The 23,973-nt window shown below is 45.8% G+C and overlaps 1 protein-coding gene across 3 annotated transcripts; it reads right to left on the bottom strand.

Annotated features, from left to right (window-relative positions):
- Positions 1 to 1,454: 1,454 nt before the first annotated feature.
- cep162 (centrosomal protein 162) lies at positions 1,455 to 23,055 on the bottom strand. Of its 3 annotated transcripts, XM_052494591.1 has the most exons (29): positions 21,997 to 23,055; positions 21,623 to 21,785; positions 21,076 to 21,183; positions 20,432 to 20,734; positions 18,986 to 19,147; positions 18,587 to 18,782; positions 18,200 to 18,270; positions 17,818 to 17,870; positions 17,399 to 17,429; positions 15,796 to 15,915; positions 15,471 to 15,689; positions 15,026 to 15,110; positions 14,696 to 14,915; positions 14,094 to 14,340; positions 13,651 to 13,835; positions 13,095 to 13,274; positions 12,487 to 12,636; positions 11,781 to 11,893; positions 11,601 to 11,700; positions 11,371 to 11,497; positions 11,014 to 11,177; positions 10,645 to 10,743; positions 10,294 to 10,533; positions 9,529 to 9,735; positions 8,892 to 9,391; positions 4,532 to 4,673; positions 4,327 to 4,425; positions 4,032 to 4,166; positions 1,455 to 2,042 (listed from the first exon to the last, which is right to left on the bottom strand). In XM_052494591.1, exons 1-29 carry the CDS (start codon positions 22,054 to 22,056, stop codon positions 1,830 to 1,832), a joined length of 4,692 nt encoding a protein of 1,563 aa, XP_052350551.1. In that variant the 5' UTR covers positions 22,057 to 23,055; the 3' UTR covers positions 1,455 to 1,829. The 3 variants fall into 3 exon arrangements, with proteins under 3 accessions (XP_052350551.1, XP_052350553.1, XP_052350554.1); XM_052494593.1 differs by lacking the exon at positions 21,076 to 21,183; XM_052494594.1 differs by lacking the exons at positions 20,432 to 20,734; positions 21,076 to 21,183 and having other exon boundaries at positions 21,997 to 22,869.
- Between the last annotated feature and the right edge of the window lie 918 nt (positions 23,056 to 23,973).

The following is a 23,973-nucleotide window of genomic DNA, read 5'->3' as shown; positions in this document are numbered from 1 at the left end:
TCAACATAAATGCGTAAAAAGACGTCACAATGCTGTAGACACCTTGGGGAATACGTAGAAAGCATAAGCTCATTCGTAGCCCATTCACAGCCATATAAGGAGTCATTGGCATGCAGGGCTTTCGAAATATGGGGCACTTCCTGGTTGGATTTTTATCTGGGTTTCGCCTGTAACATTAGTTCTGTTGCACTCACAGACAATATATTTTCCGTTTTGGAAACGTCAGTGTTTTCTATCCAAAGCAGTCAATTATATGCATAGTCGAGCATCTTGTCGTGACAAAATATCCCGTTTAAAACGGGAACGTTTTTTAATCCAAAAATGAAAATACTTGCTCCCTAGTTATAAAAGGTTTTAAGATACTAACAGCTTACAGACAATAGGCAATTAAGGTCACAGTTATGAAAACTTGGGACACTAAAGAGGCCTTTCTACTGACTTTGAAAAACACCAAAAGAAAGATGCCCAGGGTCCCTGCTCATCTGCGTGAACGTGCCTTAGGCTTGCTGCAAGGCGGCATGAGAACTGCAGATGTGGCTAGGGCAATAAATTGCAATGTCCGTGAGACGCCTAAGACGGCACTACAGGGAGACAGGATGGACAGATGATCGTCCTCGCAGTGGCAGACCACGTGTAACAACACCTGCACAGGATTGGTACATCCGAACATCACACCTTCGGGATAGGTAACTGTTAACAACAACTGCCCGAGTTATACCAGGAACGCACAATCCCTCCATCAGTGCTCAGACTGTCCACAATAGGCTGAGAGAGGCTGGACTGAGGGAATGTAGGCCTGTTCTAAGGCAGGTCCTCACCAGACATCACCAGCAACAACGTCACCTATGGGCACAAACCCACAGTCACTGGACCAGACAGGACTGGCTCTTCACTGACGAGTTGAGGTTTTGTGTCACCAAGTGATGGTCAGATTGGCGTTTATCGTCGAAGGACTGAGCATTACACTGAGGCCTGTACTCTGGAGCGGGATCGATTTGGAGGTAGAGGGTCCGTCATGGTCTGGGGCGGTGTGTCACAGCATCATCGAACTGAGCTTGTCATTGCAGGCAATCTCAACGCTGTGTGTTACAGGGAAGACATTCTCCCTCATGTGGTACCCGTCCTGCAGGCTCATCTTGACATGATTCTCCAGGTGAAAAATAAACTTGAATAGAACTTTCAAATCCCTGATGTGTTTTATGCCGTTTCAATCCTCTAATTTTAAGGATTCGACCAGGGAAGAATAAACCTAACATTATTGTGACACCGCTGCCATGAATAACTACAGCCACCTATTTCTTGTCAGATGTTATGGTAATACATGTTAAGGAGCTTTGATGATATGCTAATGTTTAGCAACAACCCACAACTGGAGTCACCAATAACAGTCATCTTGGGGAAAAAGGCCAATAGGCCAATTTCAAAGTGTGAATTTGAATAATTTGTTAGTCACCTTTGAGATGTTTTATCTTTGTGCTTTACTTGTTACAAATTCAAAAACACACAGGAAGAAATTATACAAAATAGAACAATATTTTGTAACACACATTGAATAACTTAATACATTTAAAATCATCAAGTATAAAAATACAAATCTACAAAAAGAAATAACCTGATTGTTCAGCACAATGATGGGTTCTCCTAAAGGATGTGTGAGTTGGCTCTCAATTGCTTACAAATCCCCCTCTCCCCTTTATCTGCACTGAACAAAAAAAGACTTAAATAGTGGAAGCTCATCATTAAGCTGGCTTTCGCCTGGTCAATTCTTTCAGATCAGACAAGATGAGGACAGATTTGTAAGTAATTAGAAAGAGCGTATGTCCCATGTTTCAGGTCCTCCAGCTGAAAGGTACAGCAGAAGCCTGGTCCGGAGCAGGGATGACCACTCCCTGTCTCTGAAGTTCTCTCAAGACGTCCAGGATAGAGTCCAGTTCCAGACGGAAGACCTCCAGCTCCCGGGTCTTCCCCTGAGCCAGCCTCCTCCAACGCTCCACCTCAGACTGCTGCTCAGCCTCCACCACCAGCCGAGTCTGACCCATCACCTGCAGGATGGCACCGTGGGCATATGTGTTAATGTTCAGTGTTTGGTCATTGTGTGTTATTCAATGTTCTTTCTGTGGGTGGATTTACCTGCTGGAGCTCTTTCTTCCTCTGTGTGTGTGTGTGTGTGTGTGTGTTCACCTGCTGGAGCTCTTTCTTCCTCTGTGTGTGTGTGTGCGTGTTCACCCGCTGGAGCTCTTTCTTCCCCTCTGTGTGTGTGTGTGTGTGTGTTCACCTGCTGGAGCTCTTTCTTCCTCTGTGTGTGTGTGTGTGTGTGTGTGTGTTCACCCGCTGGAGCTCTTTCTTCCCCTCTGTGTGTGTGTGTTCACCTGCTGGAGCTCTTTCTTCCTCTGTGTGTGTGTGTGTGTGTTCACCTGCTGGAGCTCTTTCTTCCTCTGTGTGTGTGTGTGTGTGTTCACCTGCTGGAGCTCTTTCTTCCTCTGTGTGTGTGTGTGTGTGTGTGTGTGTGTGTGTGTGTTCACCTGCTGGAGCTCTTTCTTCCCTCTGTGTGTGTGTGTGTTCACCTGCTGGAGCTCTTTCTTCCTCTGTGTGTGTGTGTGTGTTCACCTGCTGGAGCTCTTTCTTCCTCTGTGTGTGTGTGTGTGTGTGTTCACCTGCTGGAGCTCTTTCTTCCTCTGTGTGTGTGTGTGTGTTCACCCGCTGGAGCTCTTTCTTCCCCTCTGTGTGTGTGTGTGTGTGTGTGTGTGTTCACCTGCTGGAGCTCTTTCTTCCTCTGTGTGTGTGTGTGTGTGTGTTCACCTGCTGGAGCTCTTTCTTCCTCTGTGTGTGTGTGTTCACCTGCTGGAGCTCTTTCTTCCTGTGTGTGTGTGTGTGTGTGTGTTCACCTGCTGGAGCTCTTTCTTCCTCTGTGTGTGTGTGTGTGTGTGTGTGTTCACCTGCTGGAGCTCTTTCTTCCCTGCTCTTTCTTGTGTGTGTGTGTGTGTGTGTGTGTGTGTGTGTGTGTGTGTGTGTGTTCACCTGCTGGAGCTCTTTCCTCCTTCCTGTGTGTGTGTGTCACCTGCTGGTGTGTTTGTTCCTGGTGTGTTGTGTGTGTGTGTGTGTGTTGGTGTGTGTGTGGTGTGTGTGTGTGTGTGTGTGTTCACCTGCTGGAGCTCTTTCTTCCTCTGTGTGTGTGTGTGTGTGTGTGTGTGTGTGTTCACCTGCTGGAGCTCTTTCTTCCTGTGTGTGTGTGTTCACCTGCTGGAGCTCTTTCTTCCTCTGTGTGTGTGTGTGTGTGTTCACCTGCTGGAGCTCTTTCTTCCTGTGTGTGTGTGTGTGTGTTCACCTGCTGGAGCTCTTTCTTCCTCTGTGTGTGTGTGTGTGTGTGTGTGTGTGTGTGTGTGTGTGTGTGTGTGTGTGTGTGTGTGTGTGTGTGTGTGTGTGTTCACCTGCTGGAGCTCTTTCCTCCTGTGTGTGTGTGTGTGTGTTCACCTGCTGGAGCTCTTTCTTCCTCTGTGTGTGTGTGTTCACCTGCTGGAGCTCTTTCTTCCTCTGTGTGTGTGTGTGTGTGTGTGTTCACCTGCTGGAGCTCTTTCTTCCTCTGTGCGTGTGTGTGTGTGTGTGTTCACCTGCTGGAGCTCTTTCTTCCTGTGTGTGTGTGTGTGTGTGTGCTGGTGCTCTGGAGCTCTTTCTTCCTCTGTGTGTGTGTGTGTGTTCACCTGTGGAGTGTTTGTCCTGTGTGTGTGTGTGTTCACCTGCTGGAGCTCTTTCTTCCTCTGTGTGTGTGTGTTCACCTGCTGGAGCTCTTTATTCCTCTGTGTGTGTGTGTGTGTGTGTGTGTGTGTGTTCACCTGCTGGAGCTCTTTCTCCCTCTGTGTGAGTGTGTGTTCACCTGCTGGAGCTCTTTCTCCCTCTGAGTGTGTGTGTGTGTTCACCTGCTGGAGCTCTTTCTTCCTCTGTGTGTGTGTTCACCTGCTGGAGCTCTTTCTTCCTCTGTGTGTGTGTTCACCTGCTGGAGCTCTTTCTCCCTCTGAGTGTGTGTGTGTGTTCACCTGCTGGAGCTCTTTCTCCCTCTGAGTGTGTCGTAGCTCCATGCTGTGGATCTTTCTCTCCAGGCTAGTGAAGTGTCGGAGCTCTGGGCTGTGGCACTCCTTGGCCTGCTTCAGCTCCTCCAACAGCCTTGTCAGCTATAAAGAGATGAAACAAGCATTAATGTTGTGCTTTCCCCAGGAAATAGTCACCTTGTGTTGTTTCCTTGCTATGACACTTCAAGTTCTGTGATAATGAGTATTGTGACAACACTAGTGTGTTGATGAAGTTGAGGACGATAAATGTTATCACAAGTACCTGGTTCTGTAGGGTGTCCTCCCTCAGCTTGGACACAGCCAGAGCATCCTTGGTCCCCTGCAGTTCCTTCACCTGGTCACGCAGATGCTGAACCATGATCTGAAGGTTCATAAAAACAAACCCATTTATCCAGTTGATACGTTATACCTGGAACACCACCAATAACTTTCAGTTGACATGTGATTGGTCCATTGTGAGCCTTTACCTCCTGCGCGGTCACCTGATTGGTCAGTTCGGCCACTTTAGAGGAGGAGTGGGCGAGGGCGTGGCCGGTAAGCAGGCTCTCCAGCTCCCTCTGATGGTCAGCCCTGAGAGAGGACATCTGCTCTGCTGAATGCTGCTGTACCCTGCAGGACAGGTAGATACACCACCATGAATCATTTAGCATCCTCTAACCCAGCGCGCCAGAGGGGTAACTACGATGTTAGCTAGATTTACTCAGGGTTTTCTAAAGCTCGCCAGCTTCACATTCCAGCTCAGGCTTCCTGGCATGATGACTTCTTGCTGTCCCCAGTCCACCTGTCCGTGCTGCTGCTCCAGTTTCAACTGTTCTGCCTGCGGCTATGGAACCCTGACCTGTTCACCGGATGTGCTACTTGTCCCAGACCTGCTGTTTTCAACTCTCTAGAGACACTCCTAATGATCGGCTATGAAAAGCCAACTGACATTTACTCCTGAGGTGCTGACTTGCTACACCCTCGACAACCACTTTGATTTATTATTTGACCATGCTGGTCATTTATGAACATTTGAACATCTTGGCCATGTTCTGTTATAATCGTCACCCCGGCACAGCCAGAAGAGGACTGGCCACCCCACATAGCCTGGTTCCTCTCTAGGTTTCTTCCTAGGTTCTGGCCTTTCTAGGGAGTTTTTCCTAGCCACCGTGCTTCTACACCGGCATTGCTTGCTGTTTGGGGTTTTAGGCTGGGTTTCTGTACAGCACTTTGAGATATCAGCTGATGTAAGAAGGGCTTTATAATTTGATTTGATTAATTCGTATGACGAATATTGCTCGTCCGCCTGCCACCAACTCTTAGCAGGCTTGTAACTGTGTGCATATTGCACGTGGCTAGCCAAACGCTGAACTCTTCATTGAGACAATGCTGAAACATCAATCAATGGGCGAGTCAGTGCCACATTTGATTTATGCAGAGATCAAAATTAAACAAAATCCATCAGGATATGGTGTAAAACAGGCTTTTAGAATGGTGCTACTAATTACCAAACATGCGATCAGACAAAACAACCACAAACAGGTACCCAAAAAATACACAAAAACAACAAACTGGCAGCCAAAACAACACAAAACCACCCAAATGATCAGTTCAGGTTCACGTTTCGATGTCAATAATGGCTTGATCGACTGTATTTTAGTGACGCTGATTATAATTCATATGGTGATGTCATGAAACAGCCAGGCCAAGCTGCTACTAAACCTCTGCTGCCCTTCCTCATTTAACACAATAGAGCACGATACAACTGGTTTCATATTCACTACGACCTACAAACAGTAACACACACTTTCCCATTGAACTCATCATCTTTTTTTCTAAAATCCACAGGACATCAAACAATATAGGAGGTAAGATGGATATAGATTGAGACATGACATGTAGTATTTTCACGTTTTAGTATATGCTTTTCATATTAAATGTGAAAATCCTGTTCTCAGATCTCACAAAAACAAGCATCTCTAAAACGTCAACAGAGCACTGAGCAGATACCAAACATTTTATTTTCAAAGCCTTTTACATTTAATTCAGCTTGTGTAATGCTAATTCTGCGACCCCGCTGAAACAATTATCCTCCTTCAATGAGATTACCTGTGATTAGTATGTAGATCAGTGTGTCCTGTCTGTTGGCGCGTACAGATGTTGGTACAAGGTGCTGCCAACACCAGATGACCAGGGACGCTGTCTGTGTTCTGAATGACCAGGGACGCTGTCTGTGTTCTGAATGACCAGGGACGCTGTCTGTGTTCTGAATGACCAGGGACGCTGTCTGTGTTCTGAATGACCAGGGACGCTGTCTGTGTTCTGAATGACCAGGGACGCTGTCTGTGTTCTGAATGACCAGGGACGCTGTCTGTGTTCTGAATGACCAGGGACGCTGTCTGTGTTCTGAATGACCAGGGACGCTGTCTGTGTTCTGAATGACCATGACGCTGTCTGTGTTCTGAATGACCAGGGACGCTGTCTGTGTTCTGAATGACCAGGGACGCTGTCTGTGTTCTGAATGACCAGGGACGCTGTCTGTGTTCTGAATGCTGTCTGTCTGTGTTCTGAATGACCAGGGACGCTGTCTGTGTTCTGAATGACCAGGGACGCTGTCTGTGTTCTGAATGACCAGGGACGCTGTCTGTGTTCTGAATGACCAGGGACACTGTCTGTGTTCTGAATGACAACCTATTCCCTTTAATGTGCACGGCTTTTGACCAGAGCTGTTTCAGGCACGTTTGGGTTGTTTTGGGGTGATTAGTAGGACCCTTTTAGAAGTGCCTTCTTTATTTGATTATTTATCGTTAATGTCATCTTTGGTGTGCTTGTCAATGCATGAGCACCCCCCCCCCCCACTCCTATTGATAAAATCATTGCATTACCAACTTTTGTACTGTGCATGAAATTTCAAATGCATTCTGCCATTACTAAATGTATAATATGAAGCATTTTAAACAAAAAACATTGATTAAATATTTGATTAATCAGTAGTCTTCCTCAAACGAAGGGGATGACATATTCTTTGCGAGAGGTTGGGAATCTGAATGAATTCATCCTCAACTCGTGGCTCAGACACTTCATTCAGGATAAATGCCTTGGAGCAGGTTCGTTAGAAATGGACCTGGCCACTTTCACAGTACAGGTTATCCTCACAAACTCCTCAAACCAGGTATGTAGTATCCCTGCAGGATAGGTAAAAACATGACACACCGTCACATATCATCTAACCCTAATCCTCTGGTGGTCAGCACACCTGTGGCCTTATTTACAACAAAACGTACGTACAAAAAAAACCCACAAAACATGCAGACAAAAAGTTGGCATTTACAAAATTAAAGTTGACGTGAGAATGAGCTTACCTCCTCGTAAACTTTAGACCATTCGTACACACAATTTCTAGTGGTTGAAGTAATGCATTGCAAGGAGGCAAGTAGTATTTTATGCAAATAAGGGATGACACTCACTCGTAAAAAAACCCCCAAAAAAACAGGAAAGTATAATAAGATGAAAAATGTTTGCCATTTCTATTAGAAACCACTTTAGGCTAATTCCAACAGTTCCAAATGAACTGGAACAATAAGACTGTTATTGTCACCATAATAGGTGAATGATTGGCGTTTTCCAGGCGGAGTTATAATGCTTGTTCACGACGCGTTCAGTTTTAGGATTGGTCTGATTTCTATTGGGAAGCATGTATATATATTTGTGTGTAATGTGTAATGTGAAGCATTTTAAACAAAAAACATTGATTAAATATTTGATTAATCAGTAGTCTTCCTCAAACGAAGGGGATGGTATATATACGTACGCATTCTTTTCAGAAATGGCTTACGCAAATATTTAGTGCGAAATTAACGCAACGTTTATAAAAAGGCTGGTGTGACTTAAAAATCAGAGGACTATTTCAATGTAATGGATGGATGAATGGGACGGCATCAAAAGCATGTATCAAATGCATGCCTAGGGTGTAAGGATTAGGGGTCTATTTGGGATTGAGAATCATGTTGAAATCTCTCTGAGTGCATGAGTGTGTTGCAATTATATATTTAGGCTTCGGCTATAAATTACCACCAGCCTCGGATCAGAGAGCCCTTTTTGGGAGTTTATTTTTGGTGGTCTCGGACAAGTGCATTAGTGTGGGCTGCAGTTTGCTGCAGGGCTGCCAGAGAAAAACAGATCATTAGGTGCAGGACTTGACATGAACTTTCTTTGCCATTTGTCCTTTGGACAAGTGAGACAGATGTTTTTACTTGTCCAAAAGCTTAGGTTACTTGTCCAAAAGCTTAGGTTACTTGTCCAAAAGCTTAGGTTACTTGTCCAAAAGCTTAGGTTACTTGTCCAAAAGCTTAGGTTACTTGTCCAAAAGCTTAGGTTACTTGTCCAAAAGCTTAGGTTACTTGTCCCCCCAATTTCTCTCTGTAACACCATTTTACTTGACAAAACAAAATGTATTACCATCCTTCTTTACCATAGAGTATCAGACAGAAATGTAAGATAGATCCAATATAAATACAACCGCTGCACATAATTTAAAAAGCAATGAGGCTGATGAAACGGATCAGACTGTTTAGCTTAAAACGTTAAAGTTTTATTTCTTCATATTACAAGATCAACAATGAGCACATGGCTGTAAACTGTGCAGGAATATTCCAGTATGTCTGTATGGAGGAAACTGTGTCCGTACACAATTGTGAAAAGCCTTATAGAAGCTCCATCAATGAACAACATTCTACCAATGAGTCAGGCACCTGTACAACCACTGAACTACTGGAGTCCTTTTTACTGAAAGGTTTTATTGTGGGTCTAAATAAACCATTCAAAATGAGTGTGTGTGTGTCTACATACCTGCGCAGCTCGGCCTGGGCCTGTGCGGCTGCAGCTTGCAGTACCACCCTCTCCTTGTCCCTCTGCAGCTCCAGCTGCTCCAGACGCAGCCTTAACCCCTCGCTCTCCTGCAGCACCTCTGAGATGTGGCTCCCAGTGAACGCTGTGGGCTGGTAGTCCTTCTCATCCTGAGTGGGAGGGAACGTTGCGGTCTCTCCCACCGTGCCTCCCCTCTCCCCTGGGGTAGCCACCACCACCACCATGGGTCCTTTGGACCCGGCCGCCTGCCGCCTGGCCTCCCCAGGCCCAACACGGCCCTCTGATCTGGGGCCAGGGCCACACAGCATGGTCTTCCTCTCCCTCTGGAGTCTCTCCACGGTGCGGCTCAGCTCCTGGACGCTGCGGGTCTTGGCTGACAGGTCCTGGTTGAGTCTCTCTATCCGGACCCCCAGGGCCGTCTCTGCTTGGCGCTGATGTCGGGACGGGCTGCGTTGGGGGGCTCTCTCTGGCTCGGTGGTAGACTGATTAATTGATTTATTTAAATAAAATACACCTGCTCGAGGTAACATTACATACATGTAAACAATTACCCAGGATGAATCACTGAGACTTATTTCCTCTTAGGTGGGCTAAGTAGACAAGAGAGAGGTAGGCCTACCTGTGCCTGTTGTGTGAGCTGCTCCTGTAGGGAATGGACCTCAGCCTGTAGGGTTCTCCCTCTACTCTGATGGTTCTCCTTCAGGAGCTCCAGTTCCTGCTGCAGGGAGCAGACCTGGGCCTGCCAGACCCCAGGTGACTCGGTCTGGACCGGGTGTTTCTGGGTTAACCGCTGCTCCAGATCACTGATCTGCTGCTCATACTGGAGCTACAACCACACACAGTAAATTAGTATACTTTTATATTTAGGGGATTTATTTCCATTGATACAATTTATTGATCTCACAACACATCTCCTGAGAAAAAGCTTCTCCCCCCCTGGTCAGTGTTGGTCTAATGGAACATTAAGACTAATGACATCACACATTTGGAAATGATGACAACTATTATACAGAGGATGAATCACTGACATCCCCAAGGTCTCCACCGTGAGTCGGACAGAACTGTCAATTCAAGTGTTGTACAAGGCTGTTGGAACTTGCCCTCTGACCCCTCTCTGAAAAGACATGAAGATAACTGGGGGAACAGCAAGGATCACCCTGTTCTTATCTTTCCTTTGTGTGAGAGAGGACATTCAGAGTGTTTTGTGTTGAGGATGAACATCTTCAGGTAGTTCTAAGTGGCAGTTTGAAGCGGTTGTGACTAAGTCGTTGTAAGTATGTGTAGAGTGCTAATTGGTACAGGACTGAGGGCTAGTGACAGGGAATGGTAACACAGGGTTGTATGAGTACATAACAGTGCCACTCAGCTGAGAGTATGAACAGACCTTAATCCGCTGGTACTGCTGTTCCATGGCTCGGAGGCTGCGTTTGGCCTCGTCGTCACGGCTCTCTAGCTCCGCCTCCAGCCTCTGGATGCGCCGCTCCAATAGGGCCCTGGTCTGAGTGGGCGGGGAGCTCTTGGCCCCTCCATCCTCATCCACTGCAGGTGCGTTGGCTGCAGCGTAGATGAGCGCTGGGAGGGAGTTAGGGTTCCTCTGTCTGAGAATCTTCTCCATCTCCTTCACCTGGGAGAGGGGGAACAGAAATATGGCATGAGTCACGAGAGAAAGGAGAGGTAGGCCGCTATTCAGGGATACGTGCACGCGCACACAGGAAATATTTCTCAACTGACTCACCTGTCGTTCTAGGTCCTGTATCCTCTTAGCGTCTCCAGCTCTCTCTTTAGTCTTACTCTGATTGGCTCTCTTCCCCACCTCCATCTTCAGCTTTTCCACCTGATTGGAGGAGCAAACGGTTCATTCAAAATACTGACCTACAGGAAATGACAGTAATACAATACACACTCTCAAATAAGGTCAAGTTGGTCCTACCTGCTCTGTGCGATTGGGGTCCTACCTGCTCTGTGCGATTGGGGTCCTACCTGCTCTGTGCGATTGGGGTCCTACCTGCTCTGTGCGATTGGGGTCCTACCTGCTCTGTGCGATTGGGGTTCTACCTGCTCTGTGCGATTGGGGTCCTACCTGCTCTGTGCTTTGGGGTCCTACCTGCTCTGTGAGTTTGTGTGTGTCTGCGGTGGCAGCCCTCAGTCTGGCAGAGTCTCTGTCCAGCAGCTCCTGGTTCTCAGCATACCACTGGAGCCTCTTCTTCAGACCACACACCTCCTCCTTATGCCTGTCCTCTGCCACCTGCAGCTCAAAGCTCTTATCCCCTGGCAGAGACAAGGACAATACAGCATGTCAGAGCTCCACTTGACTGTCAACCACAACAATGGGAAGTTTTAAAGGAGGTTTAAACCACACGTCTGGAAAAGTCACTGGATTTGAAACATGGAACATTGTCCTATGGGAGTAGAAACAAGAGGTTTGATTCCAGTCAAGCCTCCATGTCTCTCACGCACTAACCTGAGGTGTTGACGACCTGCGCTTTGGCCAGGTCTCTCTCTTTCCTCATCATTTCAAGGTCCACCTCCAGGGCCTGTTTCTCCTGCTTCAGCCTGTGGGTCTCCTCCACCAGTCTCTCTTCAGTCCTCTGTGCGTGCGCACACACACACACACAAAGGTGAGACTGGTCTTTCCCTTTTAAGATGAGTTGATTGTTTAGAGGTGGTTGTGTGACGTGACTGAACACTCACCTGTGCTGCCTGCATCTGGCCCAGCAGCTGTGTGATGCGCTCAATATGGGCCACACAGCCTACATTACCCACAGTCCTCGGCGAGTTGCTCATCTGCTCCCTGGGCATAAATAAGCGTCAGTGTTAACATTCAATGACGTGGATAGGTACGTGTCTGTGCATATGTATGTGCCAACTCACTTGGTAAGGGCCAGTTCATTTAACAGCCTCTGGTTCTCTGTGAACATGGCCTCTTCATTGAGTTTACTCTGAGCCTGAAGAGCCTTCATCTGCAGGTACAACTTCTCATTCTCCTGTTACCGACACACACCGCAAGGAGAGAGAATCACATAGGCCCATCTGGGTAAATTAGTTTGATCAGAAATACCGGTTCTACGCATTTAACACACATAAGATCAAACTAGAAAGGAATATGACTAGAAGCTGTGAGATGAGGGAATGCATTCAGCATGCCTAATTAAGAACTGCTACAGTTCCACCTTGGTGGTGTGTGTACTGTAGCCACTGATTCTAGGAGCTCGGCTGTAGGCTCTGTGATTATGAGAGGTTATCAGACAGTGTTATTGTCACACAGTGTCACATCTCTAAGCTGGTCACAATCTGGAGGAAAAAAACTGTGCTGCCTGCTAAACCCACACCCCCCCCTGGAATTAAGTCAGTGAACAGAGGAGTTCCATTACCCTGAACAGTGGCCTGTATACATATAACCTCAGCAGTCACAGAGACTCCGGGTAATTGGGATGGATTCAAAGCCAATGAGTCACCGCCAGCCTGGCTCTGAACAAATGCAGTACATTTAAGTGTTGTTTCCTTAAAACACAGACTGGAAGAGTAAACACCAAGAGAGACAGCCAAGCAATCACAGAGTAGACAGACGTGTACAGACCTGCTGGTATCCCTGGATGATGGTCTCCTGTTCCTTCACCTCTTTCTCTATCAGTCTGAGTTTGTCCTCCGTGAGGGGGTCCAAGGGCCCGTCCAGACCGCGACCCAACCGGCCCTTCTTCCTGCTGTTGGCCTCCTCTGTACTGTGCAGCTGAAACACAAGGGACAAGACTCACAACTACACATCACAAATAATACACGAGTTATGTATGCATCTACTACAGTTGAGTTCACAAAATACAGTTTGAGACAATTTAACTGGCCTTCAGTGGACGGCAGAGATATCTTAGATAACATGCTATCGTTTAATGGAATATTTTATTTTTGCTCCTGTGTCAGCTGGGTCCTTCAAAACTGCTTCATTCAATAGCTTGAATAACAGTATTACAAAAGCCAGACACACAAAGCAGCTAAATAAAATGAGAAGTGCCATAGCAACAGGAGTGCTGACGTAGGGGTTTTAAACTGTTCTGACAGTCATGGAGAACATGTTCTTTTCTGTTACAATAGAAGGATGTAGGAAGTCACCAGTGGCCAAACAGATGGAACTATGCTCTTTAGAGATATGACTGTCCATGTGAATGTAATAGTGTGTGTGTGTCCCTCTACCTTGCTCTGCAGGAGGTAGTTCTCCTGTCTCAGTGAGCTGACCTCTGTGTCATACTGCAGCAGTAGCTCTTCCTCTCTGGTGTGGATCTCTCTCTCCCTCTGGGTTAGCTGCAGTCTCAGCCTGGACACTAGGGGGCTCTCCTCCACCTCCCCAGACCTGCCCTCCTCCCTGGGCTCACTCTGACAGACAGAGGGGTAACACATGGTCAGAGTCTTTTATAATGGATAGTTGCTAGCACTTGAATGTGTATCGAAGGACAAAATATTGCACAAACAAAGATGTTGTGAAATTCGGCACCAAGAAGGCAACAAAAATTGACTGCTATATTCATCCAGGTATGAACACACTACATAAGATCCAAACTGAAATCAGTCAGACTTATGATAGAGCAAAGAGCAATCAGCAATCAGCTGAGTTAGATAATGTAACAAAGTAGAAGTCACACCCCTGTCATATGATCAGGTGAATGGAGAAAAATACCATACTTACCTGAAAAGAAATTGCAGCACACTGATGCACCACAGACTGAAAAACTACTCCAGTATGTTGACTTACTTTCCTCTCTGATGGACACTCAGTCTGAGTCTGGCTGGCTTCCTGTTGACCTTTGGTTTCCCAGGAGACCGTGTGACTGGTATCCTGGCGACCTCTCGTCTCCATCCGATGTTGTTGCTGGAGGAAGGCAGCGAAGGACTGAACCCCTGCCACCAGCTCACTGCTCACCCTCAGACCACCACAGTCTGGATCAGGAGTACAACCACACAGCAACATTAGTCTGGATCAGGATTACAACCACACAGCAACATTAGTCTGGATCATGAGTACAACCACACAGCAACATGTGGTAAATGTTAGTGTTATGTATTATACTTTAGTGCTGTTATGTGCTATACTACTTAGATATAGTTCTAACTCTACAACATATATTTTTTTAAGCACACTTACACTACACCTACTAGCTTTGGTTGTCAATGTGTGAGGAGTTATTTTTCTCCTACCTTTATCGGTCTCTGAGAGGAGGGGGCTGAGGCCCTGGTATGTTGTCTGGCTGAGAGGCTTCCTCTGGGTTAGAGGAGAGGGGGGCTTGGCTGCAGCCCCAGGTCTGGTAGGACCAGATTTCCTTGCTCCAGAGGTCTTGGTGGCCACGGCTGATGGTTTACTCTCCACTCTACCTCTGCCAGGGGAAACATAAGGCTTCCTCAACGAGGATGTGAAGGGACCAGGTACCGTAGAGCGTCCAGGAACCTATGCAAAATATATTGTCAATATCCAAATCACTGCCATGTCACCGTCTACATTGTAAATGATAATCACCATTGATGCAAATCAAATGTTATTGGTCACATACACATATTTAACAGATGTTACTGCGGGTGGAGTGAAATTATTGTCTTCCTAACAGTGTAGTAGTCACTAACAATTCACAAATCTAAAAGTAAGAGTGGAATTAAGAAATATATAAAATATTAGGATGAGGCACGGCGGAGCAATGGCTATGTAATGTGGAAACAGTTCAGGTAGGTGTGAACGCCTGAATCAGTGTGGTTATGTATGGTAGGGTTTAGTGCCTATTAACAAGGGCTCCGTTCCCGGCCCATACCTGCTGGCTTCTCTTGTTGCTGGGGTTAGTGGAAGTCAGGTCAGGGGAGGAGCTGTCCTGATCCTGCTTCATCAGCCTCTGTACCTCCTCTCTGATGCTTTTGGGACGGGGGCCTGGGGAGGCCGGAGGAGTGTCTGGCTCTGCTGAGCGTCTTGGGCTTGACTCACGGGATCTATGGCATAAGGACTGGCCAGTCTTCTCTGAGGTGAACTGGGTCCCACTGTGAACACACAGCTCATGTTAACGTCTATCCACTCCATTCTGTACCTTCCAGAGAGTGTCGGTTGTCCTTCCCTACTACAGCCCTGTGACAGACAGCTGTAGACTCACCTAGCAGGTTGCAGAGTGAAGCCTCTTGTGTCGTCCATGCTGTCTGGTCGGATGGGACGCATCAGCTCCTCTGCAGTGGGCAGCTCTGAGAAAACACACTGAAGTTAATCAATCAATCAATCAGAAATTCAAGTCCATTTGTAACACCTCAACACAATCTTACAACTTCAAATGTACCATCTTGTCAGATATGAATAAGGACGGACATCTGTGGATCTGCAGTTAGTTACGATTGAAAACCATATTCTATTTACTTGATTGGTTCACCAAAGACAGTGTTTGAGACCCACCAAACTGACTCTGTGGTGACCCGACCGACCAACCTGACTCTGTGGTGGAGACCGACCGACCGACCAACCTGACTCTGTGGTGACCTGACCGACCAACCTGACTCTGTGGTGGAGACCGACCGACCAACCTGACTCTGTGGTGGAGACCGACCAACCTGACTCTGTGGTGGAGACTGGTGCTAGTAGTGTTCCTCTGGATAGTTCAGGTACAGAGGGAGAGACAGGAACAGGATTACTCTTCCTCCTCCTCTCCCTCCTGACTGGTGATGAAGGGTGGTGATGATGGTCTGAGTCCTCCAGAGAGCCACTGATCTGTCTGTAGGCCTCCTGTAGAGCCTCCATCTCACTGGCCCCACTCTGGCCATACGACTGGGCTACACAGACCACACAGGAACACCACCAGGTTCACCATCATCCTCCACCACCAAACTGACACAGATGAAACCTAATCCACATAAGTGCCTAGGGGTCTGGTCTCACCTGGTAGTGCCGTCTCGATGGACTCTGCTCCCTGGTTCCTCCCTGGTTCCTCGTTGGTGTCACTGTCCGCTCCAGGGGGCAGGAGTTCACCGGTCGAGTCCAGAGAATCATGGAGGGACACTTACACCAGGAAATGATGTGATCAGGACAAATAGAATATTGATTTTAGGGGCAGGTCAGTTTCAATACTGAATGAATATAGGAAGGTGTCATAAAAACAGGAAATGATTCATCAGGAATAAATCACATGCCTGCGAAACAGGGGTACTGTTGGAGGAACCAGAGACATTGTATATACATACTCTGTACACAACACACACTAGTGTTGTCACGATACAAGGTCTAGTATCACAATGCTCGATACAATCACGATAGTCGATACCACAGCAAAAACAGAAGGCGTATTAGCCAGTCACAGAAAACTGAACTGGATAGGCAATAAGATGAAGCAATAAGTGGGTGTGCATGTATTAAGTTATTGAACTTGTTTTGGCTGATTTCATGGGGCTACAGATGAAAAACAATCAGTTTCCCTTCCATTTGGGATTTATTTTATTGTACTGATCAACAACATTTGCATTTCTTTAAGAAAAGTGTGGGCTGTCTCTTTTAAGACCCATGACATCATACACACACACACAGTCAGTTCGAGGCTCTATGGAACGGCATTTGGGTCAATGCGTGTCAAAATCTGACGTATCTTTGACACGCAAAGACACAGAAGGCTTTCCATAAGGCTCGAGCAAAAATGATCTTGACTGGGAGAGACGTGAGGCGGGGAAGACGACGTGAATGGATAGTTTTTGGGGAGAATCAGCTTTGAAGCCAGCAATATTTTCATATCACAAACAAGGTACCAGGGTAGTGAATTGATGTTAGCGTCAGCTGTAAGCTAGCAAGGCAAGTTAGCCTACAAAGCTGAAAGCTACCGGTATCTAATTGCATTGCAAAGTGTTCTAGCCTGTAATGGACATTGTTTTGTGAACAGTAATTAACCGTTTCAACACTGAAATTATTTGAGTGTTAACTCCTTGTTGCATTACTTAAGTGTTACCTTCTGTGCAGCATAAGTGCAGTGATTCCTCAGGACAGGCTAGCAATGAGTAAGAGGAGCAAGCACAGTGCTCTCGTGCTACAAGGGAACATCGGCTGTGCTGATAGGAACAGACTTTCCTCTTTCAATCTGTAGACGTCGTGAGACACATTTGACAGAAGTACCGAAAGTAACAAGAATTCTAGTATCGAAAAAGTACCGAAGTTTTGTATATCGTGCAGCACTAACACACATACTAAAGACTTGCTTCCCACTTGGCTCCTGCCCCCAAACACATGTAAATACTGGACTATATTGTGCCTTCCTGTATTATACTTATGCTAAAATGTTCATTCTGTTCTACAGAGCCATTTACCTTAGGTTCGTATTTTTCTATTTTATTATTGTTGCTGCATTGTCGAGAAGATAACTGCAAGTAAACATTTAGTTGGACGGTGTAAACCATGTGTATGCAGTACATACGGCTAATAAAACATGAAACACATACTCGTGCTGAATTAAAAACCCACTCTGACCCAGAAAAGAAAAATGGATGTTGGTTTATATTACCTTTGGTGAGCATGGCAGGCCTTTTAGGCTCCTGAAAGAAAAAGGGAGAGAGAACAAACGAGATGAGCAAAACAGAAGAGCCATGCAGTCAGTCACTCACCACATATTCAGCCAATCACAGACAAGGCCTAGCACACCCGCCATTAAAGACCCCTTCTTCTCACTCTACCTCTTGAGAGAGAGATGGGATAACTGCTGAATGCCTTATTACCTTTATAAACTGTGGCTTTTTTTTAACCCAGAGTGATTAGCATGTGAGCAGCACAAACGACTCCTGCTTACAACTCATCATGGGGCAATTCTAAATGATGCAATTACAACCAACTTTAAACCTCTGTTTCAAATCACTCCCTTACAAAGCGTTATTAGAACTAAATGACTCAATTTTCAAATCAGACTCGCATAAAACCTAGTCTCACCTCCTCAATGACCTCATCTTCAAAGTCCTCATCCTCACTGTAGTGGGGGGAGGCTGCAGCAGGCACAGACAGAATAACAGATTCACTGATGAGCTACAATCATGCAGATGAGGTATGTGCAAGTACTTGTCTGACAGAGTGCCACTGTAAATGACAACAGACCTGGGTTCAAATAGGATTTGTTTCCTTTCAAATACCTTAACGGCAATTGATTGAGCTTGCATGTTGCAATTGAACCAATGGAATCGTCCCAAAAGCGCAACCCCCCCCCCTAAACTACAAAACCTATTGAACCAAGCAAGGTCTGGAGTAGTGTGAGCATAGAGATCATATTAAATTATTATTATAATTCCTAATTCTATGAGTGCATCATCTGTCCTACCTGGGGAGAGTCGGTCAGACTCCATAGCTCTCTCCTCCTCTCTCTGACCGACCCCCGCCACAGCCGCCTTCCTGGAGAAACAGCAGAACAAGTGTCATTCACAGATCACACGCTGGGAGTGACAGTAATGACCTTACCCAGCCACTGTCTGCAAAACTGAGGGTCTCCTTGGGACAACCCCAGCAGTGGCTTCAAAAGGCAGCTACAGCTAGGCCTGGGGCGACTCGGAGCGTCATGCTCCGGAGTGAAGATGCCCCTAGTTAAGATCTAGGATCAGCTTGTCTTCACAAAGTCCTAACCTTAACCACTCGAAAGTGGAAACGCAAAACCAATCTGAGACCATTGTGAGACAACATCCCCCTGAGCGTCGTGGAGTGTGGTAGATACCTGAGGGTGGTAGCGGTGGTGGAGGCGCTGGTGGAATCCAGATCTTTGTTGAGTCTGGAGTAGTCTATGGTGGAGGACACACCTCCCTCCAGGTGGGCAAAGAAGCGGGCCTTCTCCTCTTCCTCCTCCAGGCTGTCCATGCCCAGACCAAGACCCACTGCAGCGTTCTGACCTGGTCCGGACGCCATCACAGAGTCTGGGTAGACACAATCACGGGCAGACACAGACAGACATGTTTCAACCATTGCTACTTTCAAAGAGTTTAAAGTAAAATAGTTTAAATCTGGCACGTACAGCTGCTTTCATGTCACTACCCTGATGTCAGATTAGCAATGGATTGAGCTAGATCTGGTGACATCATAGAGAGAGTATCTATCCATCCCTCCTGAGCAGACTCACCCTCAGGCTCCAGACTGTCTCTGCTGAAGATGACAGGCTCTGCCCCCCCCTCCTCCTCCGAACCCCTCTCTACTCCCTGATGCTGCAGCTCCTCTTCCTCCTCCTGGATGGGCTGGGATCTTCTCAGAGACTTACAGAACGTCTTCTCAGATCTCAGGAATCCTGGAAAAGAACAAAAAAATTGACCATTCAATTCAGGTAATTACAGGAAACAGAAATTGCTCTTGCTTTAGGCTACTTCCTGAATTGAAAGAGGACCTGTGGTTGTTGTATTGTCCTTATTGTGGTCAGACAGCTCAGCAGACAGCCATTTTTTTTTAAAGAGCTAAAAAAAAAAGAAAAAAGGAGTCCATCCATGTGGACACCAAGCTGTCAATATTCCAGGACGTGTTTGAAACTCCACTATGGTAATGTAGCTCATTAGCTCTGCCTTTTATCATTCGCAGGAGATTGACTTCCTGGGGTATACAGGCCTGCAGAGCCCCTCAAAGGCCATGCAGTCCATTTAAGAGGGGAACAGCACACACAAAAGAGAGAAGACAGAGCAGTAGAGCTAACTTTGATCTCAGCTCCACAACCACTTGCTGTCAGTCTACTGGAGGGAGGGTACTATAGAAAAGCTCCATATCCTCATAAATATTCAAATGGTTTTGGAATACAAATAGCTGTCAAGATAAAAAAAAATAAGTTTTTCCCAAGTCTCACCATGGCAAAACATGCCTAACTTTTCCATTTCAGCACTGAATGATCATTGTGACATTTACAGAATGGAAAACAAGAGCTGGTTATGGTAAAAACAAAACAAGAGCTGGTTATGGTAAAAACAAAACAAGAGCTAATGCCAGGCTCTCCAGAGTTAGACTAGTAAAAGCAGTTAGGAGTCATTTTACTAGTGAAAGAATTTGCCCAAATGAAGCGCTGAAACTAACAGTAAAATACTTTGCTCACAGCTCGCCTCAACACACTGAATTTTCTGGCGGTGACAGAACACGACCGGATTTAGCACCAGTAACCATAACACCTGCCCTTGAGGTCCAGAAAGTTCTTTATTTTTTCCCCAAAGCTATGCATTTAATTTGTTAATTTACACTGTTCCCTTAGCAGAGGAAAACAAAATGAATAAATATGAAAATTAGTGACAAGGAGACAAAGAGAGTAAAGAGAATGTTTTAAATCCATATTTCACAAAAATCATGGTTAATCATGGTTTAAGTCATAAAAACCTTGATTTCCAGCTTTGTAATGTGGATACAGGTCTGGGAAGTGTGGCAACACGAGACTACAGTCATATGATGTTGAATATCCACTTCTAGCCTCTACTTTCTAGTCTGCCAGGGCAGCAGGTTTGGATCTGTCTCTAGCTACTATCATTATACCATACTAGTCTAACTACTAGTCTACCAGGGTTTTGGGGATTTGTATCTAGTCTAGCTGCTACGACTTTACCCTCTTCAAGACTCTGTGAGTCACTATCACTGCTGTGACTGTCCACTGGTGTGTCGCGGAGAGAGGTACTCTCCTCAGGACTCCTCTCTCCTGATGCATTACGGGAGCTCTCGTTCATGGGAGGGCTCCCCTGCCTGGCAGAGTGGGAGGAGTCGTGTTCTGGGCTGTTATTTTCCGTCCCCGCAGCAATGTGAGAAGAAGCATCCTGATTGGCTCCAGGGACCAGGTCCAGCTGACTGAGCCTATCCAGAGTTTTGCTGCGAGGTTTGGGGGTGGGCCTTGTGGGGGCTTCCACTGTGACAGCTAACCAATGGAAGATAAGAGAGTAGATCATGGAAAGGAATCATGTTCTGTACACACAAATAAAAGGATCTCAGTGAAAGGGACACCCTCAAAGAGTAGGTGGGCAAAAGGAGAGAACTACTAAATGTGAGCTAGAAATATTTAAGGGTTAGCTTGGAGGAAGAGAAGATCTAAGGCAAAAATATATATATATAGCAAAGGAGAGGTTAGAGGCCAGGACTAAAGCTAATGAGAGAAAGTGATGGTTGGCAGCATGTCACTGTACTAACACCAATGATGGGGAGACAATGTGCCATTGTGTGGCCCTAAGGAACTAGGGGTTACAGTAGTGATTCCTATACCCTGATGGGTGCTTTTCATTGGGCTGCTCTCACTCTCATCCTCCTGAGTTTTCACCACAGCCTGCTGCTGGGGCTTTTTGGGTTTAGTGAACCTGCGTTTGGCAGCCTCTGCTGGGGACAGGTGGAAGGAAAGACGAGATGTAAGGGAAAGGAGAGAAGAAGGGGGGGGCAGACAGCTAGAGAACAACAAGACTGATATACAAATGCGTCATGAAGAGTCGACTGATGTAAACCAATCAAAGATGAACTCATGAAAGGAGTCAAACCATAATTATCAGGGGAGAAGCAGCAGGGAACAGATTATGATGGACATGTTATGATGCTGAAATTAAATGCAACAGATGTTCCAGGAATAACAGAGCAGATGAGAAATCAGCACATAGTCACAGTGTCCCTCTAAAGATATAACCTTTCAGCATGTCATGAAACACTCAAGCACAAAGACACATACACAGAATGAACCAATGACACGCACACACGCACAGAGAGAGAGAGAATCCTAACTGAACTGAAGCACATCAACCTACACATCCCTGGCTTTGCTTACCTCTGCCAGGTGTCTCTTCGCTGTCCTCCTCCTCCTGCCACCACGGCACAGGGGCAGCTGATGTCTTCTTTGGTGGTGGTTTCTGAGAGGCTCTGCCCAAGCTGTCCAGAACACTGGAGTGCATAGCACTGCCACCCAAATCCACTGAGTCATCTGAGACAGACTGAATACAATTCAATGGTGACTAGGTTAAAGTAGCCATCTAGCTAGTTGGTTGGGTGAATACATAGTAGTATGGGCACAGATGAAAAGATTGTTTATCAGCATCTTTGGTGTGGACATAAAGAGCCGTCATTAGTGAGTAACTTTAGCTATGAACACACAGAATTGCAGACATAGTGCTGCTATCGTGTCTGCAGTAACTTTAAACTCACCTCTTTCAAAAACTGCTCGAACTGTTCATCAAGCTCATCTTTCGTCAGTCGATGTGCCATGATTCCAGTCAAAGATGCTAGGTAACTAGCTAGGGTATCTTGCCTCAAAAAAATGGGAGGATAACAGTGGCAGGATAATAATAGTGAGACGTTTGCGATTCAACCTTTAATTAACTTCCGAACTAGCTAGTTACCTAGGCAACCAACGTGGATGTAGTTTTTCACAATATTGTCGAGCTTGCTTATTTAGCTAGTGTATTTCGCTAGGTAGCTAGCCCTGACAGTTGTAGCAGTTATAAAAAGGATTTGGTTTTAGCTAGCTAGCATGGTAACTAGCTATCTAAGCTGATTAGCTAACTGGCTTTAGTTAGCGTTAGCCACCTAGCTCGCTGGCTTTAGTTAAGTAAGCGTAAGCCACCTAGCTATAGCTGGCAACAGTGTCTTCTAGCTAGCCATCTTATCTGCACTCCACCGAAATATTTAGTCAGTGTGATGCATGTATAACTAGCTACACATGCATGGCTGGTTGTTTACAAACTGTTATACTACAGTAGCAGCTAACAAGTGTTTTGTGTTCATAGCTCCATAAAGTTCCCGCGACAACAACCGGGTGAGACCTCTAAGCCCATTGGTTGGCTATTCAGAGACGCAATAACGGAATGACCAATCACCATTATCCTTCTGATCGCTCGTATATCGATTTCCCCTTTAAAATCCGTCCATTCATAATTAATTAACGCATCAGAAAAGTTATTATTTAGCGCGGGAATGCTTTGTCAATCTGAAAGTTTGTTCCTTCTGAAGGATAATGAGCAAAACATTCATATGCAGACATTTAAATTTAAACTAATAGACCTTTTGCACAACGTAGCAACGCCCACTTCCGCTCAACTTCCGACCTGATACATAGCTTCCTGTAAGCCTGATTGTAGCCGTACAGTACTAGCCTCGTTTTTATCATTACCTCAGTATATTAATATAATCATATTTATATAGCGTTTATCATTCTTGTAGAAAATTCAGTTTATCCGTTCAGTTAGTGATTTTTGTAATTCGATTGTGTTCTGTCTCTTTAGCTAGCTAGCTAGCAAAAGTTAGTGCTAACGACGTTAACGTTATTAGTTGGTGCGGCATCTTTATTGAAAGTTAGGAAAATAAGATTTCATTGAACCTTCTAGTGGGCTTAGACGTCTGAAGAAAGGAGCAGTACCTTTGCTATTCCAGTGGAATATTACCATGTCAAGGAGATCCTCATGTCACTGATGGGAAGCATCAACTGCATCTGGGCTGTGGCTTACCTTCTTTACAAAACTACCAGTGTGGGCCTCTTGTGAAGGCATGGGCCAAGGAGCAATGAGCTACTACTGCAATGATTCTGTCCTTTTGTTGTTGTTGCTGTGACCATCCACATTGTCTAACACCCTGTAGTCCATTTATTGATAAAACACCTCTGCTTATCCTCCAAACAAAATGTTAGTTTTTATTTACAGTGATAAGAGAACAGAAAAATGTAACTGAATATTTTAAATGATTAATTAATTGCAAAGACAGATATTAGTTTGTTTCTCTTAAATTAATTGAAAGATAAAGGAGCCTGTCCCTTGTTATTTAGTCTTTCCTGCCTAAGAACTTTATTTTGCATGTACACAAAAGTAGTACCAGTCACCCTTCTCTAATTAGTGAGAACACCACTGGGTCTCTATGTATTCTCTCACATGAAGAGACTATGTGAAGCTGGTCTTCACCGAGCACAAATGTGCAGCCTTTAAAGTTGCTCTCCAGTCTGTAGCCATCCAGGGGCAGTGAAGGGAATGGTGGTGTCTCCTTATGGTGAACTATGGTCACGTAGTGATTGGAGGCTGCTGGTAAGACAGGAGGCTCCCCACCTGTACCTTTCCAAAGTGGGAGTTGACTAAAAGCAGATCAATGGCTTGGATAGAGGGTCAAAGTTCTTGTATGCCTCTTCTATCTGGAAAA

Source organism: Oncorhynchus keta, chromosome 34 (genome assembly GCF_023373465.1).
Source record: "Oncorhynchus keta strain PuntledgeMale-10-30-2019 chromosome 34, Oket_V2, whole genome shotgun sequence".
Taxonomy (NCBI): Eukaryota; Metazoa; Chordata; class Actinopteri; order Salmoniformes; family Salmonidae; genus Oncorhynchus; species Oncorhynchus keta.
Note: the sequence above shows the minus strand (reverse complement) of the source record. Positions and strands in the feature narration are given on the sequence as shown.

Excerpts from the sequence above, each read along its gene's own strand:
- cep162 (XM_052494591.1), bottom strand. The coding sequence starts at position 22,056 with ATGGCACATCGACTGACGAAAGATGAGCTTGATGAACAGTTCGAGCAG. Across the intron at positions 18,783-18,985 it reads AGACAGTCTGGAGCCTGAGG|ACTCTGTGATGGCGTCCGGA; the intron begins GTGAGTCTGCTC and ends GTGTCTACCCAG. Across the intron at positions 15,916-17,398 it reads GCCTGCCATGCTCACCAAAG|TGTCCCTCCATGATTCTCTG; the intron begins GTAATATAAACC and ends TCCTGGTGTAAG.